Source organism: Salmo salar, chromosome 04 (genome assembly GCF_965601325.2).
Source record: "Salmo salar chromosome 04, fSalSal1, whole genome shotgun sequence".
In the NCBI taxonomy this organism is placed as follows: Eukaryota; Metazoa; Chordata; class Actinopteri; order Salmoniformes; family Salmonidae; genus Salmo; species Salmo salar.
In genome coordinates, this window is record NC_138294.1 from 80,932,966 (window position 1) to 80,956,587 (window position 23,622).

Below are 23,622 nucleotides of genomic sequence, written 5' to 3' on the forward strand. Positions count from 1 at the left end.
TCAATTGTTGCTCCCCAAAAAGTCCTTACGGTGTGTGTGTGTGTGTGTGTGTGTGTGTGTGTGTGTGTGTGTGTGTGTGTGTGTGTGTGTGTGTGTGTGTGTGTGTGTGTGTGTGTGTGTGTGTGTGTGTGTGTCAAGCGTCTGGGTGATTAGTTTAAAAATGAAGGAGGTATTGTTATTAATATTAAGTCCATGGATTTTACAATCATTTTTCCAGGTGAAGAATGAGGTTGAGAAGCTCCCCAGAAAGACCCGGAAAGACGCCATGAAACAGAGAATGAACAGCTTTACACAGATGAAGCAAACGGAGGTAAACACAAGCTGCTTTCTCTTTCCCTCGAACACTGACCTCTATATCCAGTTCAAATGCTAACGTCTCATCACGTCCTGTTTCCTGTGCTTCAGGAGCAGAACTTCCTGTTGGACCAGAAGAACCACCTGGACACAACGCTAAAGAGCATAATCTCAGAGAACAAGAGGGATATCTCCGAGACGGAGAGGCAGTGTCTCGACAAGAAACAACACCTCGTCAGAGGTACAGCCTCACACACTTGATGTCTGGGTGCCATCAACACTTATCACAATGACGTTAGCTGGTCCAGTGAGTTGTCTAGTCAGAGCCCCTTCACAGGGAATACAACTCCCTGAGCTCAGTTAAAGTACTGGACACCCTTGATCTTCTGTTCAAGCCCCCTCCTCCTCAATAACTTTTATCAGATGCTTACTCATTCAGAGTGATTACACTCTCCCCTCCGATTGGTCAATGTAATATCACTCTTTCTCTTATTTCAGCTGCTTTCAGAATTCTATCATTCACTCTCTCTACTTTTCCGTCCTCAGAAAGGGAAGCTACTATCTGGGACCTAGAGGAGAAGAACCTTCATGAGAAGCACCAGTTGCTGAAACAGCAGCTCAAAGACCAGTATTTCCTCCAACGCCACCAGCTGCTCAAGAAGCATGAGAAGGTACAATTCAGTAACCCTGTCCGTGTGGCTGGGAAAGCCACAAAACAACCCCTTGACCTTTGCAGTGTGTGTGTGTGTGTGTGTGTGTGTGTGTGTGTGTGTGTGTGTGTGTGTGTGTGTGTGTGTGTGTGTGTGTGTGTGTGTGTGTGTGTGTGTGTGTGTGTGTGTGTGTGTGTGTGTCTGTGCGCATCCTCATCTGTACCTATGCCTGCTCCCGAGTGGCGCAGCAGTCTAAGGCACTCAGTACTAGAGGTGTCACTAGAAGACCCTGGTTCGATTACAGGCTGTATCACAACCGGCTGTGATTGGGAGTCCCATAGGGCTGCGCACAATTGGCTCAGCGTCGTTAGGGTTTGGCTGGGGTAGGCCGTCATTGTAAAATAATAAGAACAAATGAACTGACTTGCCTAGTTAAATAAAGGTTAAAAATAGTCATTTTATTTTTGTCTCCCCAGGAACAAGAGCAGATGCAGTGCTATAACCAGCGGATGATTGAGGTGCTGAAGGCTCGGCAGCAGCAGGAGAAGGGTCGCATGCCCAAGATCCAGCGCAGTGAGGGCAAGACCCGCATGGTCATGTTCAAGAAGAGCCTCCGCATCAACTCCACGGGCAGCGCCTCGGAGGACCGCGAGAAGATCAAACAGGTACAAGAGAACTACAAAATGGCTGGTTGGAGAGAGGCAGAGAAACGAGGGAAGAGGATGAGGAGTGTGAAGACTGCCATTGTAAATGAAGGAACAAAATGTAACTGTTGAAGTGTAGCCTTGGGATGAAGTCAAGTGTAGGTTAGAAAGGTAGATAGTAAAGGGAGTAGGCTCCAGGGGGCAGAAGAACCAACCAGCCAGCCCGATGAATACCAGCAGGAACACGATACAGTACAGTTTCTCTCTGGCTGGCTGTGATGTCTGTGATGTCTATTCAAATGGATACTTATATCAGAAAAGGTATGGCTAGAGAAGTGATGGCTAGAGAAGAATGATTGAGCACACAGACATGCATTCACCATAGACAAACATTGGCAGTAGAATGGCCCATACTGAAGAGCTCAGTGACTTTCAACGTGGCACTGTCATAGGATGCCACCTTTCCAACAAGTCAGTCTGTAAAATGTCTGCCCTGCTAGAGCTGCCCTGGTCAACTGTAAGTGGTGTTATTGTGAAGTGGAAATGTCTAGGAGCAACAACGGCTGAGCCGCTCAGTGGTAGGTCACACAAGCTCACAGAACGGGACCGCTGAAGTGTGTAGCGTTGGCTGGAGTGGTGTAAAGCTTGCTGCCATTGGACTCTGGAGCAGTGGATGAATCACGCTTCACCATCTGGCAGTCCAACAGATTAATCTGGGTTTGGTGGAGGAGGAATAATGGTCTGGGGCTGTTTTTCAAGGTTCGGGCTTAAATCTTAACGCTACAGCATACAATGACATTCTAGACGAAAGGGAAGGCCCTTTCCTGTTTCAGCATGACAATGCTTCTGTGCACAAAGCGAGGTCCATACAGAAATGGTTTGTCGAGATGGGTGTGGAAGAACTTGACTGGCCTGCACAGAGCCCTGACCTCAACCCCATCGAATACCTTTAGGATGAATTGGAACGCCGACTGCGAGCCAGGCCTAATCGCCCAACATCAGTGCCCGACCTCACTAATGCTCTTATGGCTGAATGGAAGCAAGTCCTCGCAGCAATGTTCCAACATCTAGTGGACCATTTTTTTATTCCCAGAAGAGTGGAGGCTGTTATAGCAGCAAAGGGGGGACCAACTCCATATTGATGCCCATGATTTTGGAATGAGATGTTTGACGAGCCTCTGTCCACACACTTCTGGCCATGTAGTGTATATTGTATTCATATCACAGAACTGTATCAGGACTCAGGGTTGTAAACTCATCTCTCATCCCTCTGTCTCCCCCTCTTTCGTGTGTGTGTGCACCTCCCCAGTTTGCCCAGCAGGAGGAGAAGCGTCAGAAGGCTGAGCGGCTGCACCAGCAGCAGAAGCATGAGAGCCAGATGAGGGACATGATTGGCCAGTGTGAAGGCAATGTCAGGGAGCTGCAGCAGCTACAGGTGACCACAGTACACCTCTCTCTCTATGTCTGTCTTTGTCTGTCTGTCTTTGTCTGTCTGTCTTTGTCTCTCTATGTCTGTCTGTCTCCAATGCCTAGAGGGGTGGAATAAATATACAATAAAATGTAACTCCACAAATTCAGTGGGATTGTAAAGAAAATACATTCCACAAGTATTGCATCAATATTAGTGTGTGTGTGTGTGTGCACGCAGAATGAGAAGTGCCACCTGCTGATTGAGAACGAGACTCAGAGGCTCAAGTCTCTGGATGAGCAGCACAACCACCAGCTCAATGAGTGGAGGGAGCAGCTCAAGCCCAGGAAAATGGTATCCAATGGAATTGTTTTAGTCCCAGACAGTTAATATCGTTGACATTGAAGAGTTGTAAAATGTACTTTAATATCCAGTACTGGAGTTGCCATTGCTTTGATCTCTCTCTACCCATCTCTTCTCTTTCCCTCCCACTATTTCTCCCTTTTTTTTTGTCCCTCCCCCTCTCTCTCCGCCCTCTATCTCTCCCAGGCTCTGGAGGAAGAGCTGAACCAGCGAAAGAGGGACCAGGAGGACTTCTTTAAGATGAGTGAGGACTCTGAGTGCCTCAGCCCCAGCTCCCCAAACAAACTCACCAAGTTCCTCCCTTACTCTGAGTCCTCTACCACGTAGACAGGCATCTCTTCCCCTCTAAACACCCTCCTATCTCCCTGTCAGGACCAACCTTAACCTCTTATCCCACATCATAACCTGAAATACCACCACCACTGCCAGATGCCTCAGCCTCACCAGAAATGCTTCACTAGATAGTCCTCCTCCTGAACTTTTCTTTCATTTTTAAGAAATATTTATGTTTTAAGTCATGTTTATAACATTTTATCATTTGATTAACCCAAGATGTCAAGGCTTGGTCATATTTTATTTTAAAGATTGTCTTTAATTCCACATGTGTGTCAGGCTGCTTGATATGATCTTCTTTATCCATGCAGTGTTTCCTTTTTAATTCTCTTTTTTTTATAGTCTACAGATCCCCATTGGTTTACTATGTGACCAGTAAGCATGAGGCTAACCTGTAGTTAGTCAGAAGCGTGTGGTGGGGAGAGGCATCCCATATCCCAAAGAGGGTCAGCTGGGGAACAGTGTTTCAGGTGGTATGTGGAAAATAAACCAAAATGTACTTCAGACAATGCTGTGTTGGTGGGAGCCAATGAATAAGCATTTTTGTTTCACCGCAATATTTGTCTTCATCCAAAACAGTCTCTCGCATAATGAACACACCGAAATATGACCATTCAATCTCTTACTTACAGCCTTTTAGTTCAAAGCAGATGAGTCATTCCACCGATAGGGTGCCTTTTGAGTAGTGTAATTTGGTAAAAAAAACAACTTATTTTAACATTCTGTCATAAAGAGCAAATGTTCAACTTAATTTTTAAAAAGTCAAGAGGTTAAATACAAAAACAACTATATAAGTGCCTATTACGTGCCAAATAAAGTAGCAGAGTTGATGACTTCATCTTAAATCAGCCATAAATCCCCTTGTGACAGGGCAAATGGAAGCTTGTTGTGTGCAACAGGGAGGGGCCATTGAATGCAAACTTTACCCCAAAAATGTTGTTGTTAGAAAATGTCTAGCCTGTCTGTCTATTGGGTAACAGGGTTGACGTGTTATGCTCGACCTGCTCAGTTTTCCACCACAAAACACCAACAAATGGCCAAAAAGAGTAGAACCATCTCACCTGCTTTTACACTATGATTTGAATATTAGATGTTAAATGTCTCTTTTGAAATTATTGTACAATTTTTTTTTTCTTTTTTAAAGGAATAGTTTCACCATATTATAACGAGAGTTCAGTTAATGTAACAGGGTATGATATTAAAATGAGGGATGTTATTATTATTATTTTTACCAATGAATCACTAATAACATGAACTAAATTATTTTCAGAAATGACTATCAAAGCAACACAAAAACTAGGGCTTTACAATGATGGTGAAAACCTGGAGGTGGGTTAAAATCTTCCTAGAAGTCACAGATGCACAGAGGGGCACTTTAGCAAGTCTTTATTCATATTAAAAATCTGATTTATTGAATGTTACTTATGGTCTATATTGAACGACACTTGCACAATTTGTACTTGAAATATCAAAGGGACGCAAAAGGGACTCATTTCGTGGAACAACCCAGATGTATTTACTTGCCTATTTTTTTTTTTTTTTTTTTTTACATTTGTTCATATTACTTTAAAAAGATCAGAGCAGAGCATGATCTTCAGAATTCTGAGGACACATAGTGAATGAATGGAATTCCCGCTGAAATCATTTTTCAACGCTGTACATATTAACCTAAAAATGCTGAAAAGTCTTCACTGTCAGATTGACAGATCTGCTTAGTTAGTTAGTTTTTACCTTTTTTATTTGGATGAGGTGAGCTTATGAAAATGGGAGAAGTCAGGGAAAAGTTGTCATTTTTAATTAAAAGGTTGAAGAACAAATTATTGTTTTTGGAGTTCTAGGAAAGACTGGTTGTGACTCGTTAAAATGTCTCTGACATGTTTATTTCTGTGCTGCATTTTTACTGTAAAGGCGATACTAGTACACTGGATGGGAACTAACGAAGCCAAATCGGAATACTGTCGTCATTGAAGGAATCTTAAGAGAGAAGATTTGAATTTAATTAAATGTGTATTATTAGGGTTATTGATTGTGTTGTTTCGATGTTTATATTAAATGCACTGTCAGCTTTAAACTGATATTTTTGCTCCACCAAATATACCTTTCTTTGCACTGAGAAGGGTATACTAGGTTCTTTGAGGGAGTGCATCAGTTTTTTCATTTATGTTTTGTAATTGTTATTTTGAAGAACTTTTTGCAGTTGATATGTATCTGTCTGCTTTTGAAAATGGGCCTTGTTTTTGGACCAACTAGACCTGTTTAATGTCCAGTAATCAGGTCAACAATCAGGTACATCTGCTCTCTCTCGCTCACCAACAATGTTTTTCTCTTCTTTTGTCATTTGTAATGACTGCATCTTTCCCTCTGTTTAGCTGTATTTGTAAGGGGTGTGAGTGAATGTGACTGTTCAACAGAAGGAACCACTGTTGTACATAAGTCTAATAAAGGCAAATGTTCTTATGTCTACTACGCTTCTTCTCAAGCATGTTCTAGAATATTCCCCTTTTGATACCATTATGGCTTTAATGTTTTTACATCTGTTTACTCAAAATACTAAAACATTTCCAAGGAAAACCAAGACACCATACAAAAATGAAAATTGTTTATTGATTTAATATGAAAGATGAGACCATGAAAGGAAATACACAAGAATAAGAAAATAAAAAACACTACAGTACTTAGATGGGATATCTGCAATTTGATGGGAAAAGATGTCCTGCTGCATATCTCAAAGAATAAAGAAAAAGTGCCTTCTTTTGAAATGTATTAAATTGGCCTGTTTAGGGTAAAGTGTTACTTAAAGCAATAAGACTAATATCCCATATGGTTTTCTTACATTGCAGGGTTCACATCCCTGCTTGCCTTTAGTCTTTATGCTTCAGTAAACAAACTGTAGAATACATGAGTTTATCCAACAGTCATTCTAACCCAATCCACGTTTCACTCAGACGTTCCACTAAATCAGGGCTTACTTCATGTGTTGATCATTACCATTACAAATCTGACATTATGAATAGCAGTACTTTTCAAGTGCACTATGCACACTGGCTAAAAGACGGAAAACCCCAAGTAACTTCACTGATCATTTCACTGTTACCAATGTTGTTCATGACCGGACACAGGCACTAAGTCCTTTAAAATAATACACTTGATTGCATTTCTTTGATTTATCAGCCATGGAATGACATTGGACATAGTACTCTAACATAAGATGATTCAGAGGGGAAAATGGGGAGAGAAAAAAAAACCTAGCATAGCAGCTAGGAGCAGATCAACCATATTCAAAGATTCTCCAATGAACCTGTGAGCTAGCTACAGCCACTCCTAGCCTTGTCTGTGCATCTCCTAGGAGACCAACCCATAAGCCTTTTCACATGACCAACTACAACATCCAAAAAACCCTTCATTTCACTACTGTATGACTGACTGGACCCTATTTCCCATTGACCAGACCGGGCAAGAGGTGAAAAATAAACAAAAAGTGACAACAGCTGACATTACTTCATTCTGGAAGTACAATAATTATTTTTCTGAGTCTGTGCTTGAAACCAGTCAAGCACTAATGTAAAACAATGAGCAATGATCACACTTTATAATACGGTTTTATATTTGAGCACTGTTTTGGAGATTCAGTATTTTGTATTGTATCATTGCACACATCACATGTGAATTCCCTAATTTAGGGGCTGTAGTAATGGTAGACCTTGGCCTACAGCATAATTATGGAATATTGTATTTACCAGAAGCAGCCTGATGTAATCTCTACTTGAATCAGTCATTCTTACTTGTGTGTTTTTCACCATCGTACTGTGAACACCAGGGAAGGGGTCCAGTTCATTTCAATGAAGTCAATTCAGTCCATCCTGAGAGGAGATTAACTAGACTCTAACTCTGGCATACATTTCCCAATGTTAAGACCTCATTTGAGGTTTTAAAACATGGCTATGGCATTCATTTGTACACTACGTTCTCTCTCTCTGTCTGTTAAGCCACAGTGTGAAACCTGAACCATCTGAATCAGTCTGAATAATCTGAAAAGTGCACATCTGTAAAAAATCAACCGGAACATTATTATTCAGTTCCTAAAGAAAAAAGAAACACATTCACAAACGCATGAAAACTGTATAAATGTTTCATATAAGCACTTAATCACTTGGCAAAAACTCCTCATGAAGTGTTGCTATTTTAGTTCTTGAAAAACAAAATGTCCTCGAACTTCCCTTGTAACCTCCGTTGCAGCCATAGTAGGAGGAGGACTGTTCTTTGAGGTATCTGAGTATACATGGCCATCTAGGATCTGATCTAGGATCAGGTACACCCTGTTCATGTAATATTATTCATTATGATCTAAAAGGCAAAACTAATCCTAGATCAGCACTCCTACGAGACACTTTGTGAATACGGACCCTGGTTCCTCTATCGTATGGTCTGATTTATTTTCCATATGCATTGCACTGTCAGTTTCGACTCTACTCAGACTGAAGCATCTTTGATATGCTAACTGAGACACGAACTACCTAAATTGCATATATTTAAGCTTAAAGCACTTATTATACTGAGGCACAATACTATAGAAGGCTTGGAAGGACATATTTTGTTCTATTACAAAGCTTGTGATACATATCATAAAAGGACATAGGCTTGAGTAACATACTGTATGGCACAAAGTGAACTTGAAAGGGACATTTGCTTTTCCCCGATTTGATGCCCGGTAATTTGAAACGAGGATATAAAGTAAAACAAATATTTAAAAAGAAATGCAACAGAAACGTGTCATTGCTGGTTCATTCTCGCTCGAATGCTAAACAAATGGAATGTAACAAACACATATTTAAAAAAAAGGTAACTATAAATAAAATAAAAAGCTAATTAAATACAATTAGTGATATCTTTATGTATTAAAAAAACCAACAGAACCTGGTACTTAGGGTTTCTTGGTCAGGTAATTGGAGGGGATCCAGCCCTCTTTCATTGGCCCTTCTCCTAGATTTTTACAAAACCACCAGCCGCTGCTGTTCCTCTCCATCACCTGGAACATGGTGCCCTCCTTGAAGCTGGCCGTCTGATCGTCGCCCTCAAAGTCCGCCACGGCCAAGAACAGCTCCTCTTTACTGGGATCCTTGATCAGAGGAGGCAGCTTGTCCCTCGGAGGGCCTGGTTTCTCACTCTTAAGCAGGGGCTTTGGGACCACCTTCTCCTTGTCTTTGGGTGGGGGTAGTACGAAGGCCTTGGGTTTAGGGGGAGGGGGCCTGCTGAGCTGGGGGGGAGCAGGCTTTGTGTCTGGGAGCTCTTTCAGGGGGGCTTTGGTTTCTGTGGGGCTGGATGGCTCAGGGGTCTTTTTGGGTGGAGGGGGTCTCCTAGGGAGGACGGCGGGTCTACCTGGAGGTTCTTTGTGTGGGGAAACAGCACATTTGTCCGAGCTCACCTGTCCGTGGCCGTTTTGCTGCTTATGGGGGAATTTGGGCTCGTCAGTGGCCTTGCCATTGTAGAGAGCATTGGGGGCCAGGGGCATCTTGGGGAGGGCATTGATAGGGGGGCTGCTGGGACGCGGCATCTTGGGGAGAACGTTATTAGGAGGGGGCATCTTGGGTAAAGCATTATTAGGGGGAAGGTTGGGGGGCGGCATCTTGGGGAGAACGTTGCTAGGGGCGTTGTTGGCTGCAGTGCCGTTTTGCTGGCTTGGCTCTGCTGATCCAGAGCCTGGTTCAACTGGCTTTGAAGGCTTCAGCTTGCTCCTCAGGTTGGTGATGTCCAGCTTGTTCTCAGCTGGCGGCTCTGGCTTGGCAGCTGGGACGGGTTTGGGCCGGACTATGGGTTTAGGCTTCATGAACAGTGCAAGGCCGGCGACCTCTGGTTTCTCCTCCGGTGGATCAAACTTGGGCTTGGATGGTTGCTTAGCCACAGGTTTCAGGTTGAACTTCTTCACCTCTTTGGCGGAGACCTTGTGGCCACACTCCAGACCCATCTCATTCTTCAGATGCAGAGGCTTGTTCGCGACCTCTCTCTTGGGCTCAGGTGGCTTGTCAGGCTTGAAGGGGGCAGCTTTGGGGGTGAGCAGGGGCATGATGACACCCGGGGCTTGGGGTTTTGGAGGCATGGGTTTGGATAGGTCTGGCCTGGGTTTCTCCACAGTAATCTCAATGTCCAGGCTCTTGTTGATGGACTCCCTGCGGGGTGGCAAGGCTGGCTTCTCCTCAGCAGGTGGGGCAGATGGGGCGGGGGGCAGGGGTCCGGAGAAGGCTGATGCCCCCTTACTGGCGCTGGACTTCCAGTCTCTGAGTTTGGGCCGGGCTCCGTACTCGCTGCTCGCGGTGGGCTCGTCTGGCAGCGGTTTGGACCAGCTGTCCTCTTGCCCCGTGCCGCTGGCAGTGCCATCCTCCAGCTTCAGCTGGGCCATCTCGTTGGGCAGAGGTGCAAGGAAGTTAGGGCGCGGGGTCACACTGGTCTTTTTGTATTTGTCAATGAAGGTAATGGGGGCCCAGCCCTCTTTGTCTTCAATCTGAATGTACCACCAGCCACTGGAGTTCTTCTCTATCACCTGGACAACAGAAACAGGGGACCAGTGAGTTAATCAGGGAATCAGGAATCAAGACACAGCAGAAGTTGTACTCAGTCAGTGCATTTTGCAAAGCATCATTCAAATCCCATTCCATTCTGATTGTAAATAATTGCTGTTTGTGGAATGATTGGCTTTTGAGTGATTAAGGAGAAGTAGAATGAGGTCTTAAGTCTCTGGGATGTTTTGCCTTACAAAGTCATTGTGAAAGTAGAGAAAAGTGTTATGCTGAATATTAGCGTGTCAGTTTGAAGAAGAGTCTATGTATTCCCTGTGACCAGAGACCCACGATATGTTATCTGGAGCAACAATAGGACAAGAAGCGAAAGTGGGCCCAAGAACTATAGAACCCAGACGAGACAAGGAACTGGGCCCAAGGGCTATGGAATCCAGACAAGGAACTGGGCTCCAAGGGCTAAGGAACCAGACGAGATTAGGAAGTGGGCCAAGGGATGTTGAAACTATTGAAATGTCTGAAAAGGTCTGAAATCAGGGTGAAGGGTCTACGTCAATCACAGAGGAAAACTGCTGAAGTATAACATTGTATGGGAGTGGGGGGAGCTTTGCTATAAGAGAGTGCTGCGCCACTTGAGAGGTAGCTACGTATTCAGCTCTGTCATTCGAAGGGCACACACATTATAGCTGTTGCGTCTTTGGTATTAATCAATTGAACTTCACTCTGAGTTTTGACTCTTTTGTGGTAAACAAATGTATTGCATATTGAATAAAATGTATCAATTCATTCTGAAAGGTTTCTCTAGGCGGGAGATGGTAGGCTGTTTGCCATCAAACAATAACCATCTACCAATATGTGATGAGATGTGACGTGTGTCTCACCTCCACTTTGACCCCAGCCTGGAAGCTGATGCCATCTGGGATGGTGGTCTGGAAGTCTGCGATGGTGTAGAATTCCTCCTCCACCTGAGGAGGGGTGGGCGGCTTGGGCAGGTTCTGCCCCCTCGGCTACAGGGAGGGAGAGAGAGAGGGATGGTGTGAAGAAAGAAAGAGTGGCAGATCAAAACATCAAATCAATGCAAAACTCATTAAGACAAATGTCTTTGTTAACGAGTGTTGTTGGTGTCGCAGGATGTGCGGTTAAGTGGTTAGTGGAGGGTACTTACGATGGTGAGATCCCTGCGCGGTGGTGGTCTCTGTCTCGCCCCTTGTTCTGTAGGGGAAAAGGCAGAGGAAATCAGACTCCAGTGAGTCGCATTTCATCACAGCCCATCAGTCTCAAAACACTGCCTGCATTGACATCCACTCCTCATAGGAAAAGATATTAGTTCCAGAAAGAGAGAGAGAGAAACCAGGGAGCGAGAGATAGAGCAGTGTGTTCGATGCAGACTGATGAGCTCTGTAGACCGGGGCCTTCGGCTCTAACTATGTGTAATGGATCTTCACTAATGGAGGTGTAGTTGTGGGAGGCATTCAGCTCCTCAATGACTTACTAGGAAATAAAGGAGGATGTTTTACATTACTCTGGCATTGAGTTGGAGAGCTTTGCAGAGAAACATCTCTGAGGGAGGAGACTGAGGAGGCATCTCTCATACAGATGAGATGTCTTGGTAACAATTTAAGTAAGCCTGCAAGTATAAGGCTTTACTACTTGTTATAAGCATGTATGAGGCTTTATAATGTCTTTGAATAATGCTTACCTGCAGGCTTTAGAGAAACATTTCTAAATGTTTCTACTTTATATTAATATACCAACATCAACATATGGTATGTCAAAATGGTGTGTTTCTGTTCTGTAGTAAAAAATATAGAGGAAGATAAGTGTTTCCAATGACATCATTGGCGTGCGTCATGTGATTTTAACCAATTGTGAGGAGGCTTTGCCTACTGTCTACTAATTGGTTGATGATGCCATTGGAAACGCTTACCTTCCTCTATATTTTTTACTACAGATCATAGAAACACACAATTTTCACATACCATATGTTGATTTTTGAAATGTTAATTCAAAGCCTGCAGGTAGGCATTATTCAAAGACATTAAAAAGCATCATACATTTTCACATATGCTGATGTTGGGGTGGTGTGAGATTTCCCAATAAGTTGAGTTACAGTTGTTAGTTGTTAAACGAGTTACTGTTGTTTACAGTCCTTAGTTCCCACTCACTGTGCTGCTTGGCAAAGGGGGAGAAGCCCTTGTCTTTCTGGTCCTTGTTGTCTCCTTTGCTCTCTTTGGCTTGGTTCTGCTGCTTGGAGAATCCGTCCAGATCGTTGGTGCTGGCATGGCCCGCTGCCAGCTTCTGGCTCAGGATGTCGGCCTTCTTCAGGTAGGACGCCGGGGCCCAGCCCTCCTGTCCCTGGTACCTGTAGACGGCAGCAGAGAGGTTACGTCTACGGTTTCAATAGAAAGAAACAGAACAACAACAACAGCAGCAACCAACTCTGACACACATAGACATTCATACACTCAAAGAAATTCACATGGACAAACAGCCTGCATCCCCGGTGGACAGACATGCTTCTGGGGTTTTGTGTTCTACCTGATCTTCCACCAGCCCTCCAGGTTCTTCTGAATGACCTCCACTGTCATGCCACTCTCCAGGTCGATCTCGTCTTGGTCTCTCGCTGCGTACGGGTAGATCACTGTGTACGTCTCCTCTGGAAATGGCGAAGAATACATCACATTAGGTGATGTATTTTATCCCATCTTGCATACTAACTTTCACAAGAATGTCAATCAAGCGTATGGAATCAACAACTTGGCAGGGACAGCACATGATGTCATGTTGAGAGTGAGTAGTTGGGACTAATCTCTTTGACTATATATGGAAAACAATTGATAGTGTTCTTTCTTCATAGCAAATCCTAAAACCCTAGCCTCTCACTATCTGCTAGTGAACGTAGTGCATTAGCCCCGAGTTCACCACTCAGTACACCACTCCAAGATCATAAACTGGTAACTGGTCTAAACCAGGGTAACAATATCATGAACTGGTAACTGGTCTAAACCAGGGTAACAAGATCATAAACTGGTAACTGGTCTAAACCAGGGTAACAAGATCATAAACTGGTAACTGGTCTAAACCAGGGTAACAAGATCATGAACTGGTAACTGGTCTAAACCAGGGTAACAAGATCATAAACTGGTAACTGGTCTAAACCAGGGTAACAAGATCATAAACTGGTAACTGGTCTAAACCAGGGTAACAAGATCATAAACTGGTAACTGGTCTAAACCAGGGTAACAAGATCATAAACTGGTAACTGGTCTAAACCAGGGTAAAACACTCTGCAAGTATGTCCTTGTAGACAGGGCCTGGGCAGGATCTATCCTGTGGAGTGAGAAGATGTGTAACACACATCATGCAACACAAAACATCCCTCCATCCTCCACCAACATTAAGCACACACAAACAAGACAGCATTACTAAGATTAGGACTTCACTAACACCTACTTCAAATAGATTAGGTTTTTATACACGGGTCCCTATCTACACGGGTCCCTTTCTTAAAGTCTACTGAATTAAAGTGATTGTTAAACAGATAGTGTATTTAGAAGGAACAAACCATTTAAAATATATCATATTCATTTCACTGAAATAACAAAGTGAGAAAAACAGAGCTTTTTCCCACTGCATTCCATCGAGAAAACAAATAATACAAACATAGCGGTAGCATCCATTCTAATCCATGCCACACAACACACATGCATGTCTTGCATCACTCTCCGTGCTTGGGTTGGTCATGCATGGGATTTGCATGCTAAACATGACATTCTACACACACATGGATATTATGGGGAAAAGAGGCGTGCGTTCCACCTTGCCCAAACCCTGTGCTTGTGCTGAACAGATCCCCTAATGTTCGCCGGCGGCCCACGTGCCTCAGCAGTGACCAGTATCTCCGGGACACTGACGCAGAGCACAGTGGGCAGCAGGAAGTAGGAAGTAAGTACACAGGAAGTGAATACTCTGCTATGTGCTTGCTAGGTTCTAATAGACAGACAGTGACAGGTGATGGTGATTAGAACATTGTGAACAGATGGAAAGTCAGAGGTCATTTTCCCTTTGGTTATCTGGGTCCTCTTCCTACTGTTATCTTGCAACAACCCCCCCCCCCCCCCCCCACACAGTGTGAAAGAGTATTTTGTAATGCCAATACAAGTACTGTGCAGATTTCAAGACTTTCTGAGCATCCTGTTTCCTAGATTTGTTCATTACAGTTCCACATTTCTTCTACATCTTAATCAATGACAGGACACATACTGTTTAGTCTCATTATGACTTGGAAGCAAGCCTTGAGCTGTTGACTCTCAGGCAGCAAACCTTGAGTTTTGACTGTGAGCTGTGCCCTAAGGCTGCCAGCATTGATCTGTAGTTATAATTAGTTTTTATTCTGAATGTGGCCTAGGGCAGTGTGACAGATAGAGAGGGTTACCTTCCTCACCGGGCAGGGAGAAGTCATCAGGGTCATCCTGGGCCTCCAGGCAGGTGGCAGGGACCCAGCCCTGGGCCTCGTCAGAACTAACAAACCACCAACCTGCACACAGAAAGCAAAACACACACAGAAACACAGAACAGTCAGACACACAGCAGAGGCTCTCTCTGGGTCTTGGATTGGCCTTGTCTGTTTGGAAGATTCTGAAGACATTGTGATAGCATTATTCTGCTATTTGGCCTTGTCTGTTTGGAAGATTCTGAAGACATCGTGATAGCATTATGTAGTCATCTTGGTACACTTCAAAGCGCCTGTATCTGAGGCTTTTCTTCAAGTATGATAACATTCTTTCAGTTGATTAGGGCAAAAACAGTTACGAGACAGTGTGATTTCTTTATAAATTACGTTAAGGCCCCCAGGACTCAGCTTTGTCCCAAATGGCACCCTATTCCCTTTATAGTGGACTAGTTTTGACCAGGGCCCATAGGCCCACCACTATATAGGCAATAGAGTGCCATTTGGGACACAACCTCAGTCGTTAAGCTAAAGGCTCCCTCCATCTGACCCAGATCTCGTACCAGACTCATTCTTCTCGATGACCTCCACCGTCTGTCCCACGTGCAGGCTGATCTCAGAGCTCTCCTGCTTCTCATAGTCAGTGACAGCCACGTACTGGTCCAGGAGCAGGGGGTCACCTGCGCTGGAGTCTCCTGCAGGGAGAGACACAGAGAACACAGACAGACATGTAGCGCTGACCTCTCTACCTGCAACCCCACCACAGAGAGCAGAGCGAGCCATAGGAGTAGGATGAGGACGAAGCAGGTGTGATTTTAGAGACAGGGAGGAGAAAATGGTGGCTAGAGAGCAGAGGGAAGGAGGGTCTGAGGGAGATGTTGGGAGAGAGGACAGGACAGGAAGGAGGGTTATGCCAATCACAAACATGGCTGCCACAGAGACAGAGACAACCGCCACAAAGACACCCGACACTTACACTACCACAACGCTGTAGGTTAGAACAACACGAGGACCTGCTCTGTGATGTGCACTTGGTGGGATGATTACCAGAGCTAACAGTGGAATGCACTCATAATATCCTCTAAATTCACAACCGTACACTCCCAAAAAGGATTCCATCCAGAAATTGAGCCTTGTATTTACACCATCCTGTCTCTAAATTAACCGTACAAGTAGTTGCTTCCAAACTTACTAGATATTATATATTATGAAAACTGTCATGTCTGATTCCCCATGAGACAACAACACAGAATGAGGAGGGTTTTAGTTGTTGTTGTTGTTGTTGGGGTACAGCATGCACATCTATCAAGGTGACAGTTAATTCCCACAACCAAGACAGGGTTGATTTCAGCATAGGCGCAAAGGGAGTTGGGCTGGGTGTACAGTCAGACACATACCATCTGATGCTCTCTTGACAAAGCTAACACACTGCCATGCACATCACACATCACAGTGAGCACATCACAGTGAGCACCAAGCTTGTCCCACCCTGCCCTCTCTAACACAACCTTCCCTAGCCTGGTCCCAGGCCTGTATTTGCGTTGGCTGAAACAGAGGCGTTGGCTGGGCACATACAGATCTGGGACCAGGTCCTTCCCCCTCACTACTCCGCACTGCCCAGTCCCACCTCAGAGCCACGTCCCAGCTAAAGGCCCAGCAGACAGGGACCAGGAATGGGCCAAACGGATGGCTAGCAACCCGGGGCCACACACAGAGCACGGCCAAGCATGAGTCTGTTACTACCTCTCTTTAGGAAAGTAGTCGCTCTCTCCACAATGCCTGATGGAGGGAAATTAAGGAAAATGAAACTGAAACTTGACATGGATGGGTTGGTTAGATTAACAAAGAAAGGGAAAAACATATATTTTTTAACACTTTTTAGAAGTAATGGTCTATATCTAACTTCAAGAAATTAAATATATCATTGAATTACTACAGTCTTATTATGATCCTAAATCTTTACATAGCAATCTTTTTAGAAAATAATGGAGCACATATCCAACATCACAGCTAGAGGGCGCTCAAATCTCAATTGAGAAATGTAGTGAGCTGTACTAAGATGCTACGGCTGGTGCAGGAAATGTTTATCCTAATTAATGTTTCTATTTCACTTCAGAGTTCATCCATATGATATTTTCTACATAAACTACATACCACAAACAATGATGTAGTCCCGTGTAGCTAAGTTGGTAGAGCATGGTGCTTGGAATGCCAAGGTTGTTGTGGGTTTGATTCCCACAGGGGACAAGTATGAAAATGTATACACTCACTACTGTAAGTTGCTCTGAATAAGAGCGTCTGCTAAACATAAAATGCAATAACAACTTACCCCAAAATGGAATATTAAAGTGGACTTACCGGACTTCTTCTTTCCAATGAGTTCCCTGTAAAAGAGAACAAATTGTTAGAAGAAGTACTTAACTTAAAGAGCCAGAAAAGGAGTTAGGAACTTTTAATGACATGGGAGTCCTTTGTAATTATTTCTACCTACTGATTATGTCTCTGTAAATATAAAATGTTAACCCTATGAATAACCACACGTTATATTTATTTCACTCATGTCTTTTCAAGTTTTGGGACTCACTTTTACATAAATAATTTGATTTGGTCTCCTCCTATATTCTCATTTTCAATCAAGTTAAAATCTCAGTAATACATCTGTTATGCTAGCCATGCAGGCTTTCTAGTCTAGATGAGCGAAACTAAACTCTGTGAGATTCATTGCATATCTACAGATGTGTTGACCTTTGCTCCAGATGGGAAGAGATATGGTTGATATGTCCAAAACATCACATCACTATTGTTTTCACATTTTTGATGGTATGGCGGTATTTGAAGGTATTTTTTCTTTCGGCGTAATAAAAGTTAAATATGTAAATATGTTTTATGAGTAGTGCATGACACTAGGATGTCAAAAATTAATTCTAATGTCAACACCTGCAAGGACGCAGGCCCCGACGGTATTCCAGGGCGCGTTCTCAGAGCATGCGCAGAACAGCTGGCAGGCATATTCACAGTCATTTTCAACCTCTTCTTGTCCCAGTCTGTAATCCCAACATGTTTTAAGATGACCAGTCCTGTTCCTAAGAACTCTAAGGCTTCATGCCACAATGACTTCTGCCCTGTAGCACTCACTTCTGTAATCATGAAGTGCTTTGAGAGGCTGGTTATGGCACACATTAACTCCACCAGCCACCCTAGTGTCATGACTCTCCTGGCTAAGGGTCCAAGGCCTCAGATCAGCTTGGCAAATGGCTGACGATGACCAGACCCATCTCACCCACAGAAGAGGGGGGTGGGGGGCTGGGCTGGTTTTATGACATCTCACGCCAATTGTTGGAATGTGCTTTGTTACAGATACATTCTGCTGCCTAAAATCTCTAACATCCAAAAGTGAACTTCGGAACAATATTTCTAAGATAGGAATGTTAACCTCTCTTGGATAGGGGCAGTATTTTCACGGCCGGATGAAAAAGGTACCCAGATTAAACGGCCTACTACTCGGGCCCAGGAACTAGAATATGCATATTATTAGTAGATTTGGATAGAAAACACTCTGCAATTTCTAAAACTGTTTGAATGATGTCTGTGAGTATAACAGAACTCATATGGCAGGCAAAAACCTGAGGACAATCTAACCAGGAAGTGGGAAATCTGGTGCTTGTAGTCCTTTCAAGTCATTGCCTATTGAACACACAGTGACTTAGGGTTCATTTTGCACTTCCTAAGGCTTCCACTAGATGTCAACAGTCTTTAGAAAATTGTTTGAGGCATCTATGGTGAACATAGAGCGAACAGAGGAAGTTGGAATTTGTTGACTCAGGAAAGCACAAGAGTTCATTGGCGCGCATTCACGTGAGGGTTAGCTGTGTTCCAAAACGTTTTTCAAGACACTGGAATCATCCGGTTGGAATATTATTGAAGTTCTAAGTTAAAAAGGCCCTAAAGATTGATGCTATACAACGTTTGACATGTTTCAACGAACGTAAATATAACTTTTTTTGACTTTTCGTCGTGCCATTTTGGCCGCGCTTCCTACACTTGGAGTAGCTTACTGAACGCGCAAACAACAAGGAGCTATTTGGACATAAATTATGGACTTTATCGAACAAAACAACATTTTTTGTGGACCTGGGATTTCTGGAAGTGCCTTCTGATGAAGATCATCAAAGGTAAGGGAATATTTCTAATGCTATTTATGATTTTAGATGACTCCAAAATGGCGGGTATCTGTATTGCTTGATGTCTTTTTCTCAGCGCAGTACTCAGATTATTGCAAAGTGTGCTTTCCCAGTGAAGCTTTTTTGAAATCTGTCACAGCGGTTGCATAAAGGAGATGTTCGTCTATAATTATTTGAATAACAGTTTAATATTTTATCAACGTTTATGATGAGTATTTTTGTACATTTTTGTGCTGATTCACCGGCAGTATTGGAGGCAAAATATTTTCTGAACATCACACGGCAATGTAAAATGCTGTTTTTGGATATAAATATGAACTTGATCGAACAAAAAAATGCATGTATTGTGTAACATGATGTCCTAAGAGTGTCATCTGATGAAGATCGTCAAAGGTTAGTGCATAATTTTAGCTGGTTTTCTAGTTTTTGTGACGCCTGTCCTTGCTAGGAAAATGGCTGTGTGGTTTTTCTTGTTTAGGCTCTGTCCTAACATAATGTAACTTTATGCTTTCGCCGTAAAGCCTTTTTGAAATCGGACAATGTGTTTAGATTAAGGAGACGTGTATCTTTAAAATGGTGTAAAATAGTCGTATGTTTGAGAACTTTGAATTATGACATTTTGTGGTTTTGAATTTGGCGCTCTGATTTTTCACTGGCTGTTGAATAGTGTGAACCGTGGGCACCTCCCCAAGACAGGTTAACTTCTATGGGCTAGGTGGGACGCCAGCGTCCCACCTGCGGGACACAGCCAGTGAAATATCAGGGCGGAAAATTCAAAAACAACAAAATGTCATAATTCAACTTTCTCAAACATACAACTATTTTACACCATTTTAAAGATACACGTCTCCTTGATGTAACCACGTTGTCCGATTTCTGGATCTGAACACCTCCCTTTGCAACTGGATCCTGGACTTCCTGACGGGCCGACCCCAGGTGGTGAGGTTAGACAACATCACCTCCACCATGCTGACCTTTAACACAGGGGCCCCACAGGGGTTTGTGCTTAGTCCCCTCCTGTACTCTTTGTTCACCCATGACTGTGTGGCCACACAAGACTCCAACACCATCATCAAGTTCACAGACGATACGATGGTGGTAGGCCTGATCATTGGCGATGATGAGTCAGCCTACAGGGAGGAGGTCAGTGACCTGACAGTGTGGTGCCGGAGCAATAACCTCTCCCTCAACGTCAGCAAGACCAAGGAGGTGATCGTGGACTACAGGAAACAGGGTGGCGAACACGCCCCCATCCACATTGATGGGGGGGGTGAGCAGCTGTACCATTGCTTGGTACGGCAATAGCATCGCCCTCGATCGCATGGCGCAACAGAGGGTTGTGCGGCAGAGTGCCATCCAGGACCTCTATATCAGGCGGTGTGAAAAGACGGTCCGGAAAATCATAAAAGACTCCAACCACCAAAGCCATAGACATTTTCTCTGCTGCTGCACGGCAAGAGGTACCGGTGCATCAAGTCTGACACCAACAGGCTCTTGAACAGCTTCTATCCCAAAGCAATATGACTGATAAATAGCAAACAAAATAGCTACATGGACTATCTGAGTTAACCCTGTATCTTTATTGACCTTTTATTTCAATCTTTGCACTGTCTCTATGCACAATCCCAGGGCTCTACACACTCACACACACTGTCACTTCAACACACAAATACTCACTCCATCATTTGCTCCCTCACACGTAATTTGCACATACATTTATACTGACTCTACACACCTGCACACCCACTCACATACAAGCTGTTGCTACTCTGTTTATCTTATATGCTGTAGCCTGGTCCCCTTACCCCTAAACATATCTACCTCCCTCACTCCATTTTTTTTTTACATTTACATTTTAGTCATTTTAGCAGACGCTCTTATCCAGAGCGACTTACAGTAGTGAATGCATACATTTCATACAACTCATACATTTTATTTTTTTTAATTTTTTTTCTGTGCTGGCCCCCCGTGGGAATCGAACCCACAACCCTGGTGTTGCAAACACCATGCTCTACCAACTGAGCTACAGGGAAGGCCAGTATCCCTGCACATGTAAATATGGTTTTGGAACTGACTTTTTAAATATTTCCTGTGTATAGTATGCTTACTTACTTACTTTATTGTGTATTTCATATTTCCTATTCTTATTTCTCGTGTGTGTTTTTTCTAGCAATACATTGTTATTGATTATTGCATTGTTGGGTTTTGAGTTTATAAGAAGGGAATTTCACTGTACTTGTGCATGTGACATTAAAACTTGAAACTTAAACTCCATTCCGTTTCATACTCAACCAAACTGATACAAAACAGACAGTGAAGTAATCCAATTTGTAAATGTTTTAATTTATTTACCATTGTATCATAATATACTTTTAGGCGATACTGGAAAAATCCATACTGGTATCTGGACCATATTTCCCAGCCATAGTTGATAGTGAGTCTCTGATACTGGGTTGAATGAGAACATGATATTGTATTTGTTCAGTCTGTTTTATCCATTAGGACAGCAATCCTCCATCCATTCTCATCAGGAGGCAGCTAATTCAATGTCCAGTTGCTAGTGAAAACTGAAGTGGCTAATTCAGACTGACTTTTTATTCTCTCTCTCTCTCTCTCTCTCTCTCTCTCTCTCTCTCTCTCTCCTCTCTCTCTCTCTCTCTCTCTCTCTCTCTCTCTCTCTCTCTCTCTCTCTCTCTCTCTCTCTCTCTCTCTCTCTCTCTCTCTCTCTCTCTCTCTGCCTCTCAATTCAATTAACATTTCAATTTAAGGGGCTTTATTGACATGGGAAACATATGTTTACATTGCCAAAGAAAGTGAAATAGATAATAAACAAAAGTGAAATAAACAATGAAAAATGAACAGTAAACATTACACTCAGAAAAGTTCCAAAAGAATAAAGACATTGGCAGCTTGGTAGCTTAGTATAATTATATAACATAATTACCTAGAGATTAGCGTATCTCAATTCCATTCAATTCTCTCCCTCTGTCTGACATCAAAGTGTTAAGAGTGTGTATGATACATTTTTTATTTTTAACCTTTATTTAACTAGGCAAGTCAGTTAAGAACAAATTCTTATTTAAAATGACAGCCTACCGGGGAACATTGGGTTAACTGCCTTGTTCAGGGGCATAAAGACAGATTTTTACCTTGTCAGCTCAGGGATTTGATCCAGCAACTTTTTGGTTACTAGCCCAACACTCTAACCACTAGGCTACCTATGCGGTGGGTCTGATACACACTGCTCCCCTAAGTTCTGCTTCCACTACCCCAAAGCAGGAGTGAGAAGATCTCTCTCTCTCTCTCTCTCTCTCTCTCTCTCTCTCTCTCTCTCTCTCTCTCTCTCTCTCTCTCTCTCTCTCTCTCTCTCTCTCTCTCTCTCTCTCTCTCTCTCTCTCTCTCTCTCTCTCTCTCTCTCTCTCTCTCTCTCTCTCTCTCTCTCTCTACACCTGCTGTCTTTTCTTCTCACTCTCTACATTTCTCTTCTTTCATCACTGTTCTACGTCTCTTGTTCATTTATTCCTGGCAACTGTCCGTCTTATTTTCCTCCAAATTCACACTCTCAATCACATAATGCATTGTTCGCCTGGCAACCCTGTTGATTGCACTGGCCCAGTCGTAATAAATCTCCAACCATTAGTTTGCCCATCCATTAGCATGCTGAAAAAAAGAGTCTCCAACCAAGACAACCCTAGCTCCACCACTAGCCTGGCTTATCAAAGGGAAGCAGAGGGCTAGAGATATGGCCGGGACTATACCAGTATCGTGATACTCGTTAGTATCGTGGTAAGGAAACAAAACACAAAGAAGATTTCAAATCAAATCAAATGTTATTGGTCACATACACGTGTTTAGCAGATGTTATTGTGGGTGTAGCGAAATGCTTGTGCTTCTAGTTCTGACAGTGCAGCAATATCTAACAAATAATTCCTAACAATTTCACAACATATACCCAATACATGCAAATCTAAGTAAAGGAATGGAATTAAGAATATATAGATATTTGGACCAGCAATGTCTGAGTGGCATAGACTCAGACACAGCAGAAAAGTATAGAATGCAGTATATACATATGAGATGAGTAGTGCAAGATATGTAAACATTATTAAAGTGACATTACTAAAGTGACTAGTGTTCCATTTATTAAAGTGGCCAATGATTTCAAGTCTGTGTATATAGGCAGCAGCCTCTCTGTGCTAGTGATGGCTATTTAAGAGATAGAAGCTGTTTTTCAATCTCTCGGTCCCAGCTTTGATGCACCTGTACTGACCTCGCCTTCTGGATGATAGCGGGGTGAACAGGCAGTGGATCGGGTGGTTGCTATGTTTGATGATCTTTTTGGCCTTCCTGTGACATCGGGTGCTGTAGGTGTCCTGGAGGGCAGGTAGTTTGCCCCCGGTGATGCGTTGTGCAGACCGCACCACCCTCTGGAGAGCCCTGCGATTGTGGGCGGTGCAGTTGCCGTACCAGGCGGTGATACAGCCCGAAAGCATGCTGTCAACTGTTCATCTATAAAATTTGTGAGGGTTTTAGATGACAAGCCAAATTTCTTCAGCCTCCTGCGGTTGAAGAGGTGCTTTTACGCATTCTTCATCACACTGTCTGTGTGGGTGGACCATTTCAGTTTGTCAGTGATGTGTACACTGAGGAACTTAAAACTTTTAACCTTCTCCACTGCGGTCCCGTCGATGTGGATAGGGGGGTGCTCCCTTTGCTGTTTCCTGAAGTCCACGATCATCTCCTTTGTTTTGTTGACGTTGAGTGAGAGGTTATTTTCCTGACACCACACT

The 23,622-nt window shown here is 43.4% G+C and overlaps 2 protein-coding genes across 4 annotated transcripts in view; one reads left to right on the forward strand and one right to left on the reverse strand.

Annotated features, from left to right (window-relative positions):
* The window catches only part of stk10 (serine/threonine kinase 10), a 56,231-nt gene extending 50,076 nt beyond the window's left edge, over positions 1 to 6,155 (forward strand). The window contains exons 13-19 of the mRNA XM_014198029.3: positions 218 to 310; positions 406 to 535; positions 841 to 965; positions 1,421 to 1,609; positions 2,898 to 3,023; positions 3,237 to 3,350; positions 3,546 to 6,155. Coding sequence (XP_014053504.1) covers positions 218 to 310; positions 406 to 535; positions 841 to 965; positions 1,421 to 1,609; positions 2,898 to 3,023; positions 3,237 to 3,350; positions 3,546 to 3,686 — 918 coding nt within the window. The 3' untranslated portion in view covers positions 3,687 to 6,155. The remainder of the gene's footprint in view (positions 1 to 217; positions 311 to 405; positions 536 to 840; positions 966 to 1,420; positions 1,610 to 2,897; positions 3,024 to 3,236; positions 3,351 to 3,545) is intronic.
* A 121-nt stretch (positions 6,156 to 6,276) lies between these two features.
* The window catches only part of LOC106603845 (SH3 and PX domain-containing protein 2B), a 60,151-nt gene continuing 42,805 nt past the window's right edge, over positions 6,277 to 23,622 (reverse strand). Inside the window, exons 6-14 of one of the 3 annotated variants that reach the window (XM_014198031.3) lie at positions 17,010 to 17,035; positions 16,395 to 16,430; positions 15,215 to 15,346; positions 14,646 to 14,738; positions 12,740 to 12,857; positions 12,367 to 12,563; positions 11,367 to 11,413; positions 11,083 to 11,208; positions 6,277 to 10,227 (exon numbers count right to left, since the gene is read on the reverse strand). In XM_014198031.3, the coding sequence (XP_014053506.2) occupies positions 8,614 to 10,227; positions 11,083 to 11,208; positions 11,367 to 11,413; positions 12,367 to 12,563; positions 12,740 to 12,857; positions 14,646 to 14,738; positions 15,215 to 15,346; positions 16,395 to 16,430; positions 17,010 to 17,035 (2,389 nt within the window). In that variant the 3' untranslated portion in view covers positions 6,277 to 8,613. Of the gene's footprint in view, positions 10,228 to 11,082; positions 11,209 to 11,366; positions 11,414 to 12,366; positions 12,564 to 12,739; positions 12,858 to 14,636; positions 14,739 to 15,214; positions 15,347 to 16,394; positions 16,431 to 17,009; positions 17,036 to 23,622 lie in introns of all 3 variants that reach the window. The other 2 variants (XM_014198030.3, XM_014198032.3) reach the window with 2 other exon arrangements.